The following is a 13,678-nucleotide window of genomic DNA, read 5'->3' as shown; positions in this document are numbered from 1 at the left end:
ACCGGCGGGGGTGGGGGGGGGACGGGACAGACCCCGGGGGCACGGCCCTGCCGCCGCTGCCTGCTTCCCTTGCTCGCACGCTGGCCGAGGCGCCGGCCGGGGGGTGATGCACACAAAGGCAGGTCGCCGTCTCCAGGGACTGCGATAACGCCAGGCCTCAGCTGCACCCCCCCCCCCAAAAAAAAAAGCAAGCCCCTCGGCCCCCCACTCCGCGACACTGCTTTGTTGCTACAGCCCAAGAATTTTTGAACTGCCCTGTTCTTCCTATTGCGGACGGTGGGGTTTATTTTCAAGAGGTGGTTTTAAACGTTCGGGGACATCAGAAAGAACCAGGGGAAGAGAAAGAATAGAAGGAACAAAAACGGAGTGAAAAGGAAAAATTCTGACTCTTTGTAAAGAGGAGAAGCCTCTAGGAGAGTAAAAGTCCCCTTTCTGCCTTCCTTTTAGTAACTCGCCCTAGGACCCCAAAACTAATTCAAAGAGACGTTTCGCTTACTATGAACTGTAAATCTCAACTGACTTTATCAGTCTTTCTACAGGAAAAAAATAGTTGTCAGTAACTGGTTTGGGGGGGTTCTTTTTTGTTCTTTTTTCTTCTTTTTTTTTCTTTTTCTTTTTTCATCTTTTGTGACTTCTAGTGGTATTCTCCTGCAGGCGCCTGGGTGGTGAACAAAATGTAAATAGGATTATTTGGAAATAGTAGAAAGGATTATGCTGTAAATCCACGGAACTGGGCTTGAAACAGGGTGGCTGGTAGCTTTGGGTTGGGACAACACATCGAAAACGCATTTCAAGAAAATGGTGTGTGAGGCTGGTTTGGGAAGCGAGACTGGAGCAGCAAAGGCGGCAGGCACCAATCCGCCCTTTCCGCCGAGGCACGAACTGCTCTCCTACTCCTCCCGTCCCAGTCGGATCCCGAGCGTGGGCTATCCTGCCGGGACTGGGACTGGTGGGGATTTTCAAAGCTTTTCTTTTTAAGACCACGGTGATCGCATTTATGTCCAAGTTTGGGGTTTCAGCCCTCGCGTAAAGGGCGTCCCGGCTCTTCTGCTCTCCTCGCAGGTATCACCTGAAACTGGGAACGGTGGGACTTAATTAATAATCCATCCTTTGTGTCGCTTTCTCGGGGCTGTCGCTCCTACGCTTCGAGCAGAATTCACTTTTTAAAGGCCGGTGAATTGTTTTGCTTTGCGTACGACAGAGGTAACGCTAATTCTCTGTTCGCGTTTCCCATAATGGAGGGAGCTGCCCCTCTCCCGTTAAAAATACTGGCCCTACAAGTCAACTCTGAGATTAGCGTCGTGCTTTGGGGGCGGTTCTTTGCGAGCCTGCGAGGTCGACGTCGAGAGATATTTGATTTAATTATTAAATGAATTAAACTCTGGAGGGGAAAGAGGAAGGAGGTGGGAGAGATGTCTCTAAACCGTCCCGCGGCAGAAGTCTAAAGCTCAGTAGCTCACCACCCCCCTCTCCGGCCTTATTTTTTTGTTTTGTTTTGTTTTTTGTCCTTTCCCCTCCTTCCCACGGGAAGCAGGACCCCGTTCCTGGGGGCAGCCAAGGAAGGCGCAGAGCTCCCGGCACCCTCTGGACGGCGCCTGGGAAGATGCTCCAGCACTTTGGGACAAGGCTTGCACTTTTCCCTTTTTTTTTTTTTTTTGTTCCCCCCCATGTTTTCCACTGAAGACGTGCCCGGTGGCCCCCCACAGAGCCCCCCCCCCGCTTTTGCGTGGCGAGGGCGTGGGCCGGGGCGGGCGGCCAGGCACCCCACGTCACGGGGGGGGGAAAGACGCGGGTCCGACGCTGGGAGCCGTGTGACGGCCCCCTCGCTATAAGGCGGAGGGCGGGGGGGCGGCCGCCCTCGCCGGGACTCGGCCCCAGCCTTTTCACCGGCTTCCCGAAGGGCTGGCTGGCCGCCCCCCTCCGCCCTCCCTCCCTCCCTCCTCTCCAGCCTCCTCCCCTCTCCTCCTCCTCCTCCTCCTCCTCCTCCGCCCAGGACTGGGCGCGCTCCCTCCTGCCCCGCATCCATTAATGTCTAGGGGCTGAGGTGAGGAGAGAGAAGGGGGAACCGACTCCCAGGCGCAGCGGCACAGCCTCCCCCCGGCCCCCCAAACCCCGACCCCAATCAAAAAAAACCCAAAACCAACCAACATAAAAAAAAAAAAACAAACAACAAAAACAGAAAAAAAAAAACCCCACCCCAAAACGGGGGAAGGGAAAAAAAAAAAAGAGCGAGCGAGAGGGAGAAATCCAAAAAGCGGCAAAAAAACCACCCGGCACCGAAACCCAGAGCAGCCTCGGGAGCGGTCCGGCGGCGGGGCGGCGGCGCCGGGGGCCGGCCCGGCTGCCCGCGGAGGCGGCGGAGGAGGCGGCGGGTCGGCTCTCCGCGGAGCGGCGCGGGGGCCTGGCGGCGGCGGCGGCGGAGGCGGCGGAGGGTCGGCCGCCCGCCCTCCCTCCGCGCCGAGCCGCCCGCCGCCGATGCGCTGCCCCGCCGCCGCGCCATGACCCTGAGCTCGGAGATGTCCGAAGCGTCGGCGCTGGCTGAGGAGACCGACATCGATGTGGTGGGCGAGGAGGACGACGAGGAGGACGACGAGGAGGCGCGGCCCCGCCGCCGCCGCTCCTACGCCGAGGACGAGGAGGAGGAGGAGGACGACGACGAGGAGGACGAGGAGGACGAGGAGGATGCGGGCGACCTCCACGACGACGCCCTGCTGCCGCGGTCGCCCGTGCGCGGCGGAGGCGGCGGAGGAGGCGGCGGCGGGGCGGGCGGCGGGGCCGGGGCCGGCGGCTCTCGGCCCCCCTCGCGGGGCGGCCCGCAGAAGGCGGCGGCGGGCGGCGGCGGGGCGGGCGGCGGAGGCGGCGGCGGCGGCGGCGGCGGAGGCGGCGGCGGCGGCGGGGCGGGCGGCGGCGGCGGCAAGAACAGCCTGGTGAAGCCGCCGTACTCGTACATCGCCCTGATCACCATGGCCATCCTGCAGAGCCCCAAGAAGCGGCTGACGCTGAGCGAGATCTGCGAGTTCATCAGCGGGCGCTTCCCCTACTACCGGGAGAAGTTCCCCGCCTGGCAGAACAGCATCCGCCACAACCTCTCCCTCAACGACTGCTTCGTCAAGATCCCCCGGGAGCCCGGCAACCCGGGCAAGGGCAACTACTGGACGCTGGACCCCGAGTCCGCCGACATGTTCGACAACGGGAGCTTCCTGCGCCGCCGAAAGCGCTTCAAGCGGCAGCAGCTCCCGGCGCCCGAGCTGCTGCTGCGCGCCGTGGACCCCGCCGCCTTCCTCCCGCAGCCCCCCCCCCAGCCCCCCCAGCAGCCGCCCTGCGCCTACGGACCCTACGCCTGCGGCTACGGCCTCCAGCTCCAGCACTACCACCCCCACTCGGCCCTCTTCGCTTTCCACCACCCCTCCCCGCCACCCCGCCAGCCCCCCGCCGCCCCCGCCGCCGCCCCCGGCCCCTTGCTGCCGGCGGCCGAGCTGGCGCGGACGCCGTTCGGCTACGGGCACCCGCTGGGCCCGGCGCTGGCGGCCTCGCTGCACGCCGCCAAGCCCGGCAGCGGCGCGGCGCTGGCCCGCTCGCCCTTCTCCATCGAGAGCATCATCGGGCCGGGCACCGGCACCGGCACCGGCACAGGCACCGCGGGGAGCTGCGGCTCGCAGTCGGCCGCGGCACCGGGGCTGTCCCGCTCGCTGGGGAGCGCCGGGGGCGGCCCGGCCCCCGCCGCCGCCGCCGCCCTGCCCGCCGCCCCCGGCTTCGCGGCGCGGATCTCTTAACTGTTAAGGGTTTGGGAGTCTTTTCTTTCCGAAGGTAGGACCGGGGGGGGTGGGAGGTGGGGGGTGGGGGGTATCTTCTGCTCTCTCCGCCCGCTCGGATGTCCGGCGGGCGCCGTCCGGAGGGCCTGCGGGCTTTGCGTGGGGATTTAGCGGTGGGGCGCGGGGGGATCCGCCCGGCACCTGCACTGATGCAAAGCCAGGTCTAGATGCTGCACGGGCGGGCGGTCACGCTGTCGGGAAGTCACTCTTTTACTCCTTAAAAAACAATGGTGATAAATAACGTCTCTAAACTGTTGAAGTTCGGAGATTCTCAGGTCTAGGAGCTTGAAAACAGTCACGTACAGGAAAAAAAAAAAAAAGAGGCTTGAGGGAGGACAGCAAAGCAATACTTTTTCATTTTAGTACACTTGTTTCATGTACTTTTATAAAAGAAAAAAGATTAACATGTTTACACAGAAGAAAGTCAAGATTATCGTTTCTTATTTTAACCTGTGTTTTGTATTATAATAGACTTACGGAGTTTTTTATTTTGTACTTTATGCGTATTCTTTACAAGGAATATTGTTAAAAATTACTGGCAAGTATTATTGTACCATTTTAATGTAAAATTTTTACACATTTTCAAAAATAAAATTTTTAATTTTCAAAAAAAAAAAAAAAAAAAGAAAAAAAGACCAAACCCCAAAATAAACCCAAAGACCAAAGGAGCCCAGCCAAACAATTGGCTTCGAACCCTTCCCTCTTTAACACTTCTCCCTTCTTTGGGACGTTGGTGTTTTTTTTCTTCGGGATTAATAGCACGATAGCCACGGAATTTTACAGCTTGAAATTTATTATGTCTGGATTTGACCGCGAAGAAGAAGATCAGAATATGGTCTTTGCAGTCAAACCATTGTTAATCCTACCAGAGAATGAAAGACAAAAAAAAAAAAAAAAAGGCAAGGACAAAAGAGGGGATAAAGAGAAATAGGTCTCTCTCGCAGGAGTAAAACCTGGTTCCGTAAGGCACCGGTCAGGAGATTGATTAAAAAGTCAGCTTATAACTATTTTTGTACTTTTAGGCGTGTTCTGAATCACAACTGCGTCACGGTTTGGTTTCCAAGAGGCCCAAAGGAAAATACTGCTAATGGGGGGCACGTACTGAGCTTCGGAGAGATTTGTCCTAGACTCTTATGTTTCTGTGGCGGTAACAGGGACATGTGTTTCTACTTTCCAATACATGTAGTATAAAATGAGCGTTGGAATGTCCTCGTGTGACAAGCTGATTCAGTGCACGAGCTGTGGAGGCAGGGATCCGTAAGTGTACGAAACAAGCAGTGAAAGCAGCTTTTCTGATTCGGAACTCTCATCCCAACCCGCACGAGGTCGATAGGTAGCTATTTCATAGTCTAAAATTATTTTTGCGTTGTTTTTTTTTTTTTTAGCCAGAAAGCACGCCTCAAATTTTCTCAGCTTAGGCGTGAGCAGAGAATCTCAGGTTTTAAGAGTAGGTGTGTGGTTGCTTGTTGCGGACTAGGGACATGAGTTTTTCAAATCAGGGAGGCGCTTTTCAAGTGCGGCTGCTTTTGTAACAATTTAGTAGATTCAGGGATAAATTATGTGAATTTTCGTAAAAAAAAAAAAAGGATTAAAAGCACGGAGGGATGCCTTTTAGTGTTCTTTGGAGTGAGGAGGGGAAGGCTGTGTGGTGACGTGCTTTTGAATATCGAAGTGCCTTGTGGCATCGGTTTAAAGTATACTTGTGGGCAGAAAAGTGATGTTTGCCTGTTTTTGTTCGCGGCAGCGCAGGGTTAAATTAGTGGTTTTCAACAAGGGGAACGACTGGGCACAAGGTCTCCGCCGGGCCTCCTTTGGTGCTCTCCGCGGCGGGAGGGCCTCCTCGGGTTTCCCGGGTCCCTGGGAGGACGAGGGTGTAAAGGGTCCCGTTTAATTTCTAAAAACCGAAGGGAGACGACCCCAGCGGCACCGCCTACGCGCCCTTTTCATCGGGGACCGACGAACCCCCTTTTCCCGGGCCCGGCCGGGGCGATGCACACTGGTCCAGCCCCGACCACCGAGCTCGTCTCGGTCCCCACTCGGGGACGCGGCTCGAATCACGCGGGGGAAGGCTTTGCCGAGACCCCTTCGCTTATTTTTCTCCGGGTCGGCGGGGAAGCCGTCCGGCCCCGGCCCCCGGGGGGCCGGCAGTCCGCTGCGCCGCTTCTGCTTCTGTGCACGGTGCTGCTGCTTCTTCGCGCTTTGGAGCAGGTGCCGGCAGGGAAGGCGCCGGCCCCGCAGCCCTTTGATGGGCTCGCATCGCCCCATTCGCCTGCAAATGACACCCCCCCATCACACCCCCACACCCCTCCCCGGCTTTCGGGGCAAGCGGGAGGGGACGCGTGGTCCTCGCAGGGACGGGGCCCCTGCGAACAATTCCTCCAAAATAGGCCGGGCCCTAATAGACAAGCTGGTGGGACAAACAGGATGGTGTCGCCTCCTCCTCCTCCTCCTCCCAGCTACAGAGTGTGGGTTCATTAACCCGTCTCCTTTTCTCATCATATCCCCGTAGGGCTGAGAGGCGAGTTACTGGGGCTGAATCAGGAGGGGATTGCGCTATATGGGGGCTAATGTTTCAATCAGTTCCTCCAGAAGGACCACACATAAAGAAACTCCTTAGTTTATGGTGCTATTATGAAGAGTTTTAATCTAGGGATAGATTTAGCCAAATGTTATCTGTTGGGAATTTAATGAAGCCCTTATGTACTCAATCGCTTTTCGTGCCACACACAGTGCCTCTATCCAGAAACGCTTCCTTCCACATATTTCTTTGTTTCTGTTGGGTGATTTATATATTTCTAATTAGGGTGGGGTTTATTATTTATTTATTTTATTATTTCTTTTCAAGCATCTTGTATAACGCTTCTCCCAAGCAGAACCGTGTTAGGTCCCTTCCCACACCCCCCGTAAAAGAAGTTTCCCCCTCCCCGGTTCCGAAGCTGATCACTCCCCACACCGCGCTCCCCCAGCCCGGCGCAGAGGAGCCCGGCACCGGAGCTACCGGCACCCCCACCGGTACTGGGACGGCCAGCTCAGCCCGGGGATCCGGCCGAGCCCCGGGACCGTCCTGCCTGGCTCCCCGGCCCGCAGCCCTCCCCGTCCTCAGCTCCCTCGGGCCCGCACGACCGTTCATGGTCGTTCCTCTGGCGCAGCGAGGTGCAGCCCCGGGGGCAGCGGGCTGTCTGCTGGTGCACTCCCCCGTCCTCGAAGGAAGGTTTCAAGCACCGGGGGGCCAGTAGTCGCCCTCCGACGCCCCTCACCCGCACCCCCCCCCGGGACACCTCCTTCCCCCTCCTCCCCGGGTGACTGCGGGGCTTCTCCGCCCCGCACCGCGGGTCCCGTCCCCTCCTCAGCCCAGCGCCGTGAGCGCCGCGTCGAGCGGCCGCCGCGGGGTCTGCGAGATCTGTCCCCCTCCCCACCCAAGCAAGGGAAGGGAAAGGCTGAGGGGTTTGGGGGGGAGGGTGAAGGGGGACACGGACGCGGGGACCCCCTCGGCAAAACTCGCGGCCCGCCCGAGTTCTCTGCTTTCAGGGCCTCTGCAGCAGCGGACGGGGCTCCGAGCCGAGCCCGCCCGTAGGACCGGGGAGGGAGACGGCGGCTGCCCGGTGGGGATCACCGCGGGAGGTGCGTCTCGCACGAAGGTGCGGGGCTTCAGGGGTGGGCAGGGGAGGGGAGACCTGCCGGCTAGGCCCCGGAGTGCACAGAAAGTAGAAAAAAATAAGGTCTGTGCTGTACGGAACAGTTTTTAATTTTTTTTTTTTTTTTTTAATGCGGTTCCTAGCCAATTTCAGAAATGGTATCGCTGGGCTGAATTCACAGGGAAAGTTGTGTTGTTTTTTTTAATCAAAATAATTAAACTTGTCCGTTGTCCAAACCACAAGAGACCTGTTGAGTTGATTCTAAGTTTCCTTTTCGTTGATGGAGCAAAACGGCATGCAGAAGTCTGCGGGGCCCCATATTTAGATGATAAATTATACAATTTATGTTGGAAGGAAAAGGATAAATAGAGATTTCAGTCGCTGCATTAATTCTTTGTTTGAGACCGGGAAAGCCTTACCCACGGCTAATCCGAAGGTATTTCTTTCCCCTCTGAGCGACGGAAAACCAGCTGCCTGCACCGAAAGCCGTGTGCCCGCTCGGGAGCGCGTACCCGGGCCCCGGCCGCTGCCGCCCACCCGCGCCCGAGAACCTGCAGCACTGAGGCCGTCTTTCCGGCGAGCCCCCACCCCTCGAGAAGCCCCTGGTACACACTGGGACAGCGCCTGTTCAGCTCCCACGACGGGAGAGAGCGTGCGCACCTGTACGCGCGAAATGCACCAAATACACACAAACGAGATAAATGAGGTGCCTTCTTCGGGTTTTCTTTTCGTAAAATAAACGCTGTCACTTCTGCTTATTCAGCAACCACTAGAGAAAACTAATGGCTTTCTAATATACGTGTATACAGTGAAATTCCACCTGTTGGCTGTGCAGAGGGAGGGGTGAAGGCAGGCAGTCTCTTCAGATCAGTAGTTCACGAGTAAAGGAACCGCTGGTGGAAAAAAAAAAGAAAAATAAAAAGAAAGAGAAAGAGAAAAAGAAAAAAAAGAAAAAGAAAAAAAAAGAAAAAGAAAAAGAAAAAGAAAAAGAAAAAGAAAAAGAAAAAGAAAAAGAAAAAGAAAAAGAAAAAGAAAAAGAAAAAGAAAAAGAAAAAAAAGAAAAAAGAAAAAGATAAAGAAAAAGAAAAAGAAAAGCAAATAGGAAAAAGAAAAAGGAGGAAAAAGAAATAGAGAAAAAGAAAAAGAAAAAGAAAAAGAAAAAGAAAAAGAAAAAGAAAAAGAAAAAGAAAAAGAAAAAGAAGAAAAAGAAAAAGAAAAAGAAAAAGAAGAAAAAGAAAATGAAAGACAAAAAAGAAAAAGATTGTCCAGGGCAAAGCGAGGAGGGGCAGGTACACCAGGTAACTGGCTTGCCCGAAAGTGGATGGGGTCGGAAACTGCGGACTGTGGAAAATAATTTACGCTGTTCATCGCAGCCTGCCTCTCGCTGCACAACATCCCTCCTGGGGCAGCTCGGCGCGTTCTGTCGGGCGTCCTGGAAGTCCTCGGCTCCTCTTTCCCCGCTCAGACAGCACGGAGCGTGGGGCGACGCGCCCGTGGTTGCGTCCCCGCACCGTCCCGCAAGCGCCCGGCGGGCCCGCCAACGCCGACCAGCAGACCCCCTCCCCTCCGCCTCCCACTCCCGCCCGAGCAGCCGCAGGGCGGCCCTTCCCGGGGAAATTAACCTCTTTAGATCGCTTTCAGCACGGCTCCCCTCGCCGCGGCTCTCCCCGGGCCGTTCAGACGCCTGCCTGCCTTTCCGCCACCGGGACACGTTCTTCGGGGGAGATCCCGGTCCCTCCCGCCCGCCTTCGAGGCAGACCCCCGGCCCGACGAGCGAGGTGGATGTCTCCGCTCTGACACTGATCCCCTTCTCCTCGAGCCTCCCACCAAGCCCACTGCTCCCACAAAGATCTTCCCCACCCAGCCAGGGGCAGAGCCGGGGGGGCTGCGGGGAGACCGGCGGGAGGGGACCGGCCCTCTCCGTGCCTCCTCCCGGCCCCGGGTGGGCTGCCGCCCGGCCTGGGCTGCACCGGGCCCCCGGCGGCCCGACGGCGGGGCCGAACTCCTCTGCCATCGGGGGGAAGCCGGGGGCCGGTGACAGTCCTGCCTCGGGGACCCACGCGGGGCGTCTGGGGACACCGTGGGGCGCTGGGGAGGGCGGGGGGTGTGAGGGGGGAAGGGGGACCCTGGTGCCGGCGCGATAAATTCCCTCAGCAATCGAGCTCTGCACCTTTGATTTGAAAAATCGGATTCCTTGAGTGGAAACAGTTGACAGGAACCTAAAAGGATTAGCTGCATTCCACACAGGATCATTTTTACTGGTAACATTTTGAAACGATTGATCCCTTCCAGACCATAAACAATGTCCAGAAAAATGATCTAACGAGACTTCCATTGTTTCCTTTTGTCTGCGAATCCCCTTTCGCCAGCGGTTTGACGAGGGACTTTGACAGTCTGGGTCTTCATTCCACACCCACCCCCCCACCCCCGTTTTCCCGAGCCGAGTATTGAATCTGGAACTGCCCGCGGCTCGGTCCGCCATCCCAACCCGCCGCAGGGCCAGGAAGCGAAAGGCGGGTCGGGGGGGCCGGGAGCCAGGAGAGCGGGCGGGGAGGGGAGAGGAGCGGGGGCTCCGCTGCCGCAGGGTGCCGAAATGGGGGGGGGGAGGGGGGCAGGACACTTACGGGGGTGACACTAAGGGGGGGGGGGGGGGGGGGCTGCCCTGCCGTGCTGGCCGACCGGCTTCTCCTCTGTTTTGACACCTGCGCGCGCTGGCCCGTGCTCCCCTCCCTGATTTATCGCCCAATTAAAGGTTCGCCGTCCCCCGAGCCACCCGCGCTGCTTCCCTCCGCACCTTCCTCCCTGCGAGGAGGCGGCGGCCGGGCGGAACGCGGGGCCGAGACCCTTCCCAGCCCCCCCGCACTCCGAGACGAGGGGGACCCCCTGTCACCCACCCCCGCACAAACGAGGCCTCGACGGGGGCGGGAGCGGGGGGGGGAGGGTTCCGCAGGTCCCCGCTCCCCGGCGGCAGCTTCGCGGGCCGAGGTGGGACCCGGGAAGGAAGACGCTCCAGGGGTCCTCCAGCCCGGGACGGCAAACGCCCAAACCCGCCGGGGGAAAACCCCGCCGAGGAAGGCACCTCCATTATGTGTCCCCCTCAACCGAGAGAGAGCAGCTCCTGCCCCACGGATTCCCCGAGACTTCTCCTTCGTGCCACGCTCCGACATCCTCCTTCTTTCTCTCTTTCTTCTTTCCTCTCTCCTTTATTTTTTTTTTTTTTCTTTTCCTTCGCTTCTTTTTCCCCCCACGGAGAAGAAGCCGCTCCCCGGCTCAGATTGGCAGCGCTGAGCATCTTCCCGACTCAACTCTGTCTTCCTCGAATCTATCAATCCACCTTTCTAATTAGACTAATTAGAAGATATGTGGAGTGTTGCTGGGTCTATAGACTAAACTCCTTAGGGCCTGTGAAAGGAAGGCTGAATGCCCGCCATGGGAGGTGGCCATTCAGGGGGGACGGTAACAGTTGCGACATTTATCTCCCGCCATTGAAAAGAGCTCTGCTTAAAGCTCGATTAAAATGTTTGGAAACTAATGCCACCCTGGATCCCTCTCTAATTAGAGGGCCTGGATAGATCACCCCGAGCAGTCAAAAGAAACTCCTTCCCGTGCTCGGCTTTTCTGTTCAGCAGAATTACTTCTCTCCACCGCCTCCCCGCCCCCACGTCGAAAAGAAAAAGAGTAAAAAAAAAAACAAAAAAAACACACTCAAAAAAAAAAAAAAAACCAAACCAAAAAAAAAAGAGAGAGAAAGAGATAACGCGGCTATAAAAAAGAAGGGCAGAAAAATGGCGCTAGGCCTTAGTCTTCCTCCTCAGGAGTGAAGTTACGCTCGGTCCCGGCTTTCCTGCTGGCAGGGCCGGGCTCTCCGTCCTGGGGGTTGGATTTACTCCGCGGGCGGGATGCTTCCCCCCCCGCCCCCACCCTCCGACGGAGGGACAGGGGAGGGGGTCTGCACTGTGCCCCCCTCCGCTCCCGCTCCGCAGCGAGGAGGGAGCCCGGGGAAGGGGGGAAAGCCGTTCACTCAGGTATGGTCACCCGTGGGGGGACGGGGGTGGGGAATCTCCACCGCCGCTCCTTCCCCGCACCACAAGAGGGATTTTTGCCCTCATAAAAGCCAATAAAAAATTGGTGCTGACGGGAGGAGGAAGGAGGAGGGTGTCCTCTCCGCTAGCACCAGCCCGCTGCATCCAGATGCTTTACTCTGCGGGCGAGATGTGACCAAAAGCACCCACGGCTAGTCAAGCCGGGGGCCGCACCCGCCCTGTGCCCGCAAACAGGGGCCCGGGGAGGGGGCTGGCGGTGAGGGTCTCACCCCGGCGTCTTGGGTGATTGCAGAGCAGCACTTGTCACCTGAGCAGGGTAAAGCTGGGGTGGAATTTTTAAATGTTGTGTGGGGTTTTTTTTGTTTGTTTGTTTGTTTTGGGTATTTTTGGTTTTTTTTTGTTTTTTCTTTTTTTAAAAAGAACGATCCGGCGGGACTTTCTGGAGCAAAAGCCGGGGGGAAGTACCTGCGTCCCATTCTCCCTGTTTTCCCGCAGAAAAGGCCCCTTTTAGCCCTGCTGAGCCGCAGATGGGTGGGAACTCGTGGGAGAAAGACCTGCGGGAGGGGCAAGCACGGAAAACCGAACGGCATCCTCCCTTTTCTTACAAACCTCCGGAGCCCCTTTTTGCAGACCCCTCCCCTGTCAGGAGAGGAACGGGAGAGAATTTGGAGGGTCTGCTTGGTGCGCTCCTCTTCGCCCCAGCAACCAGGCTCGCAGCCCCCTGCCCTCGGGTACCACCTCTAATCCATCCCCACGCGATGTCCGAAGGGCAAAACCGATCGAATATTTCCCTCAGGGACGTAGAACCCCACCCCCCCCACCCGACTCCTTTTCTCCCTTCGAAAGTGAGCGCGTTTCAGAGGACAGATCTGCTCGGCTGCGGAGAGCGCATCTCTCCGTTAATCGCTCCCAGAGGATCTCGCCCCTGCTCTGCCGGTGTCAGCGGGGCGAGGGGCACCCCCGGGGTCTCCTCGGGGAAGCGAGAGAGGAGCCCTCTCCCCCAGGGAGGGAGGTTTGGCCCTGGGGGCAGAGCAGGAGGCTTTCCCCCGGTTGCAGACCCAGGCGGGACCGCTGAGGGTGTAAGGAGGGAGGCATCCCCTCCCCCAGAAAGCGGGCTTGGCACTCGCCGCTGCTCACGGGCTGTGCCCCTGCCCGCACCCCGGCATCACGGACAGCTTCTGGCGCCCTTCACCGCGAAACGCAGCTCCGGAGTTGCCCAGGAGACAGCCGGGAGAGGGTACCCGGCCTGCAAGGAGCGAAGGAGAGCGTGAGGGGTAGCTGAGAGTTTGCTGAGTTTTCACTCGCTCTTAGAGCTTCATTTTAGAGAGTGCAGGATCTTCCCAGGCCCAGCATCGCTGTTTCTGGAGCCCCAGGGGAAGCCCTGATGCTGGTGACCTCTCTCTTTCGGAAAGACAAGTCGACGAGGGCTGAGGATGCTCCCTGTCCAGACCCAGGGGCAGCTGCAGCTGTGTGCCTGGTAGTCCGTCGCAATCAGCAGGTGGCTGAGCTGTTTGTCTACGTTTTACGTGTTTCACATTGTTTTGCTCGTGGGCGTTTTACGGAAAGTTTCCTTGTTAGCACTGCAAATTTTTCTTTTTCTTTTTCTTTTTTATTTTTCTTTTTCTTTTCTTTTTTTCTTTTTCTCTTTTTCTTTTTCTTTTCCCCTTTTCTTTTTCTTTTCCCTTTCCCTTATTTTTTTCCTATTCTTTTGCCTTTTCTTTTTTCTTTTTTTTCTTTTTCTTTCTCTTTGTATTTTCATTTTTTATTTTCCTTCTTCTTTTTCTTTCTCTTTCTCCATTTCCTTTTTTTTCTTTTTCTTCTTTTTTTTTTTTTTTTTTTTTTTTTTTTTTTTTTTTTTGTGGAGAGCTTCTGGAAGTGACATGAACATAGGGTCATGGCTCCAGGTTGAGAGGTTTAGCTGAAACCTGTGTGCCGGCACCAATCCGCTCCTCTCCTGCTGTGAGTCCTGGCCGTGCGCTCGTCTCGGGAGTCCCTTGCCCATTTGTGGCATTCACCCCGGGCTGGGCAGGAAGGCAAAAGGTGGGAGATTGGATGTTCTGTGGGCGAGGGAGGCTGGGGGCAGGAGGAGAAGATGGGTTGAGCCTCTCTGCAATCCAGTCCTTGGTGAAAATCCCGCGCAGGAGGCGCGCAGGGTCAGAGCAGCCTCGCAACCGGACAAGTTCATCCC

General features: G+C 57.1%; 1 protein-coding gene across 1 annotated transcript; it reads left to right on the top strand.

The window, feature by feature from the left end:
- The first annotated feature begins 2,498 nt into the window (after positions 1-2,498).
- On the top strand, positions 2,499-3,773 carry FOXD1 (forkhead box D1). The gene has a single exon (XM_075411343.1). It carries the CDS (start codon positions 2,499-2,501, stop codon positions 3,771-3,773), a length of 1,275 nt encoding a protein of 424 aa, XP_075267458.1.
- The last annotated feature ends 9,905 nt before the right edge of the window (positions 3,774-13,678 follow it).

The sequence above is a fragment of the Opisthocomus hoazin genome, chromosome Z (genome assembly GCF_030867145.1).
Source record: "Opisthocomus hoazin isolate bOpiHoa1 chromosome Z, bOpiHoa1.hap1, whole genome shotgun sequence".
In the NCBI taxonomy this organism is placed as follows: domain Eukaryota; kingdom Metazoa; phylum Chordata; class Aves; order Opisthocomiformes; family Opisthocomidae; genus Opisthocomus; species Opisthocomus hoazin.
The sequence above is the reverse complement of the archived record's forward strand: the minus strand, read 5'-3'. Positions and strand labels throughout refer to the sequence as shown.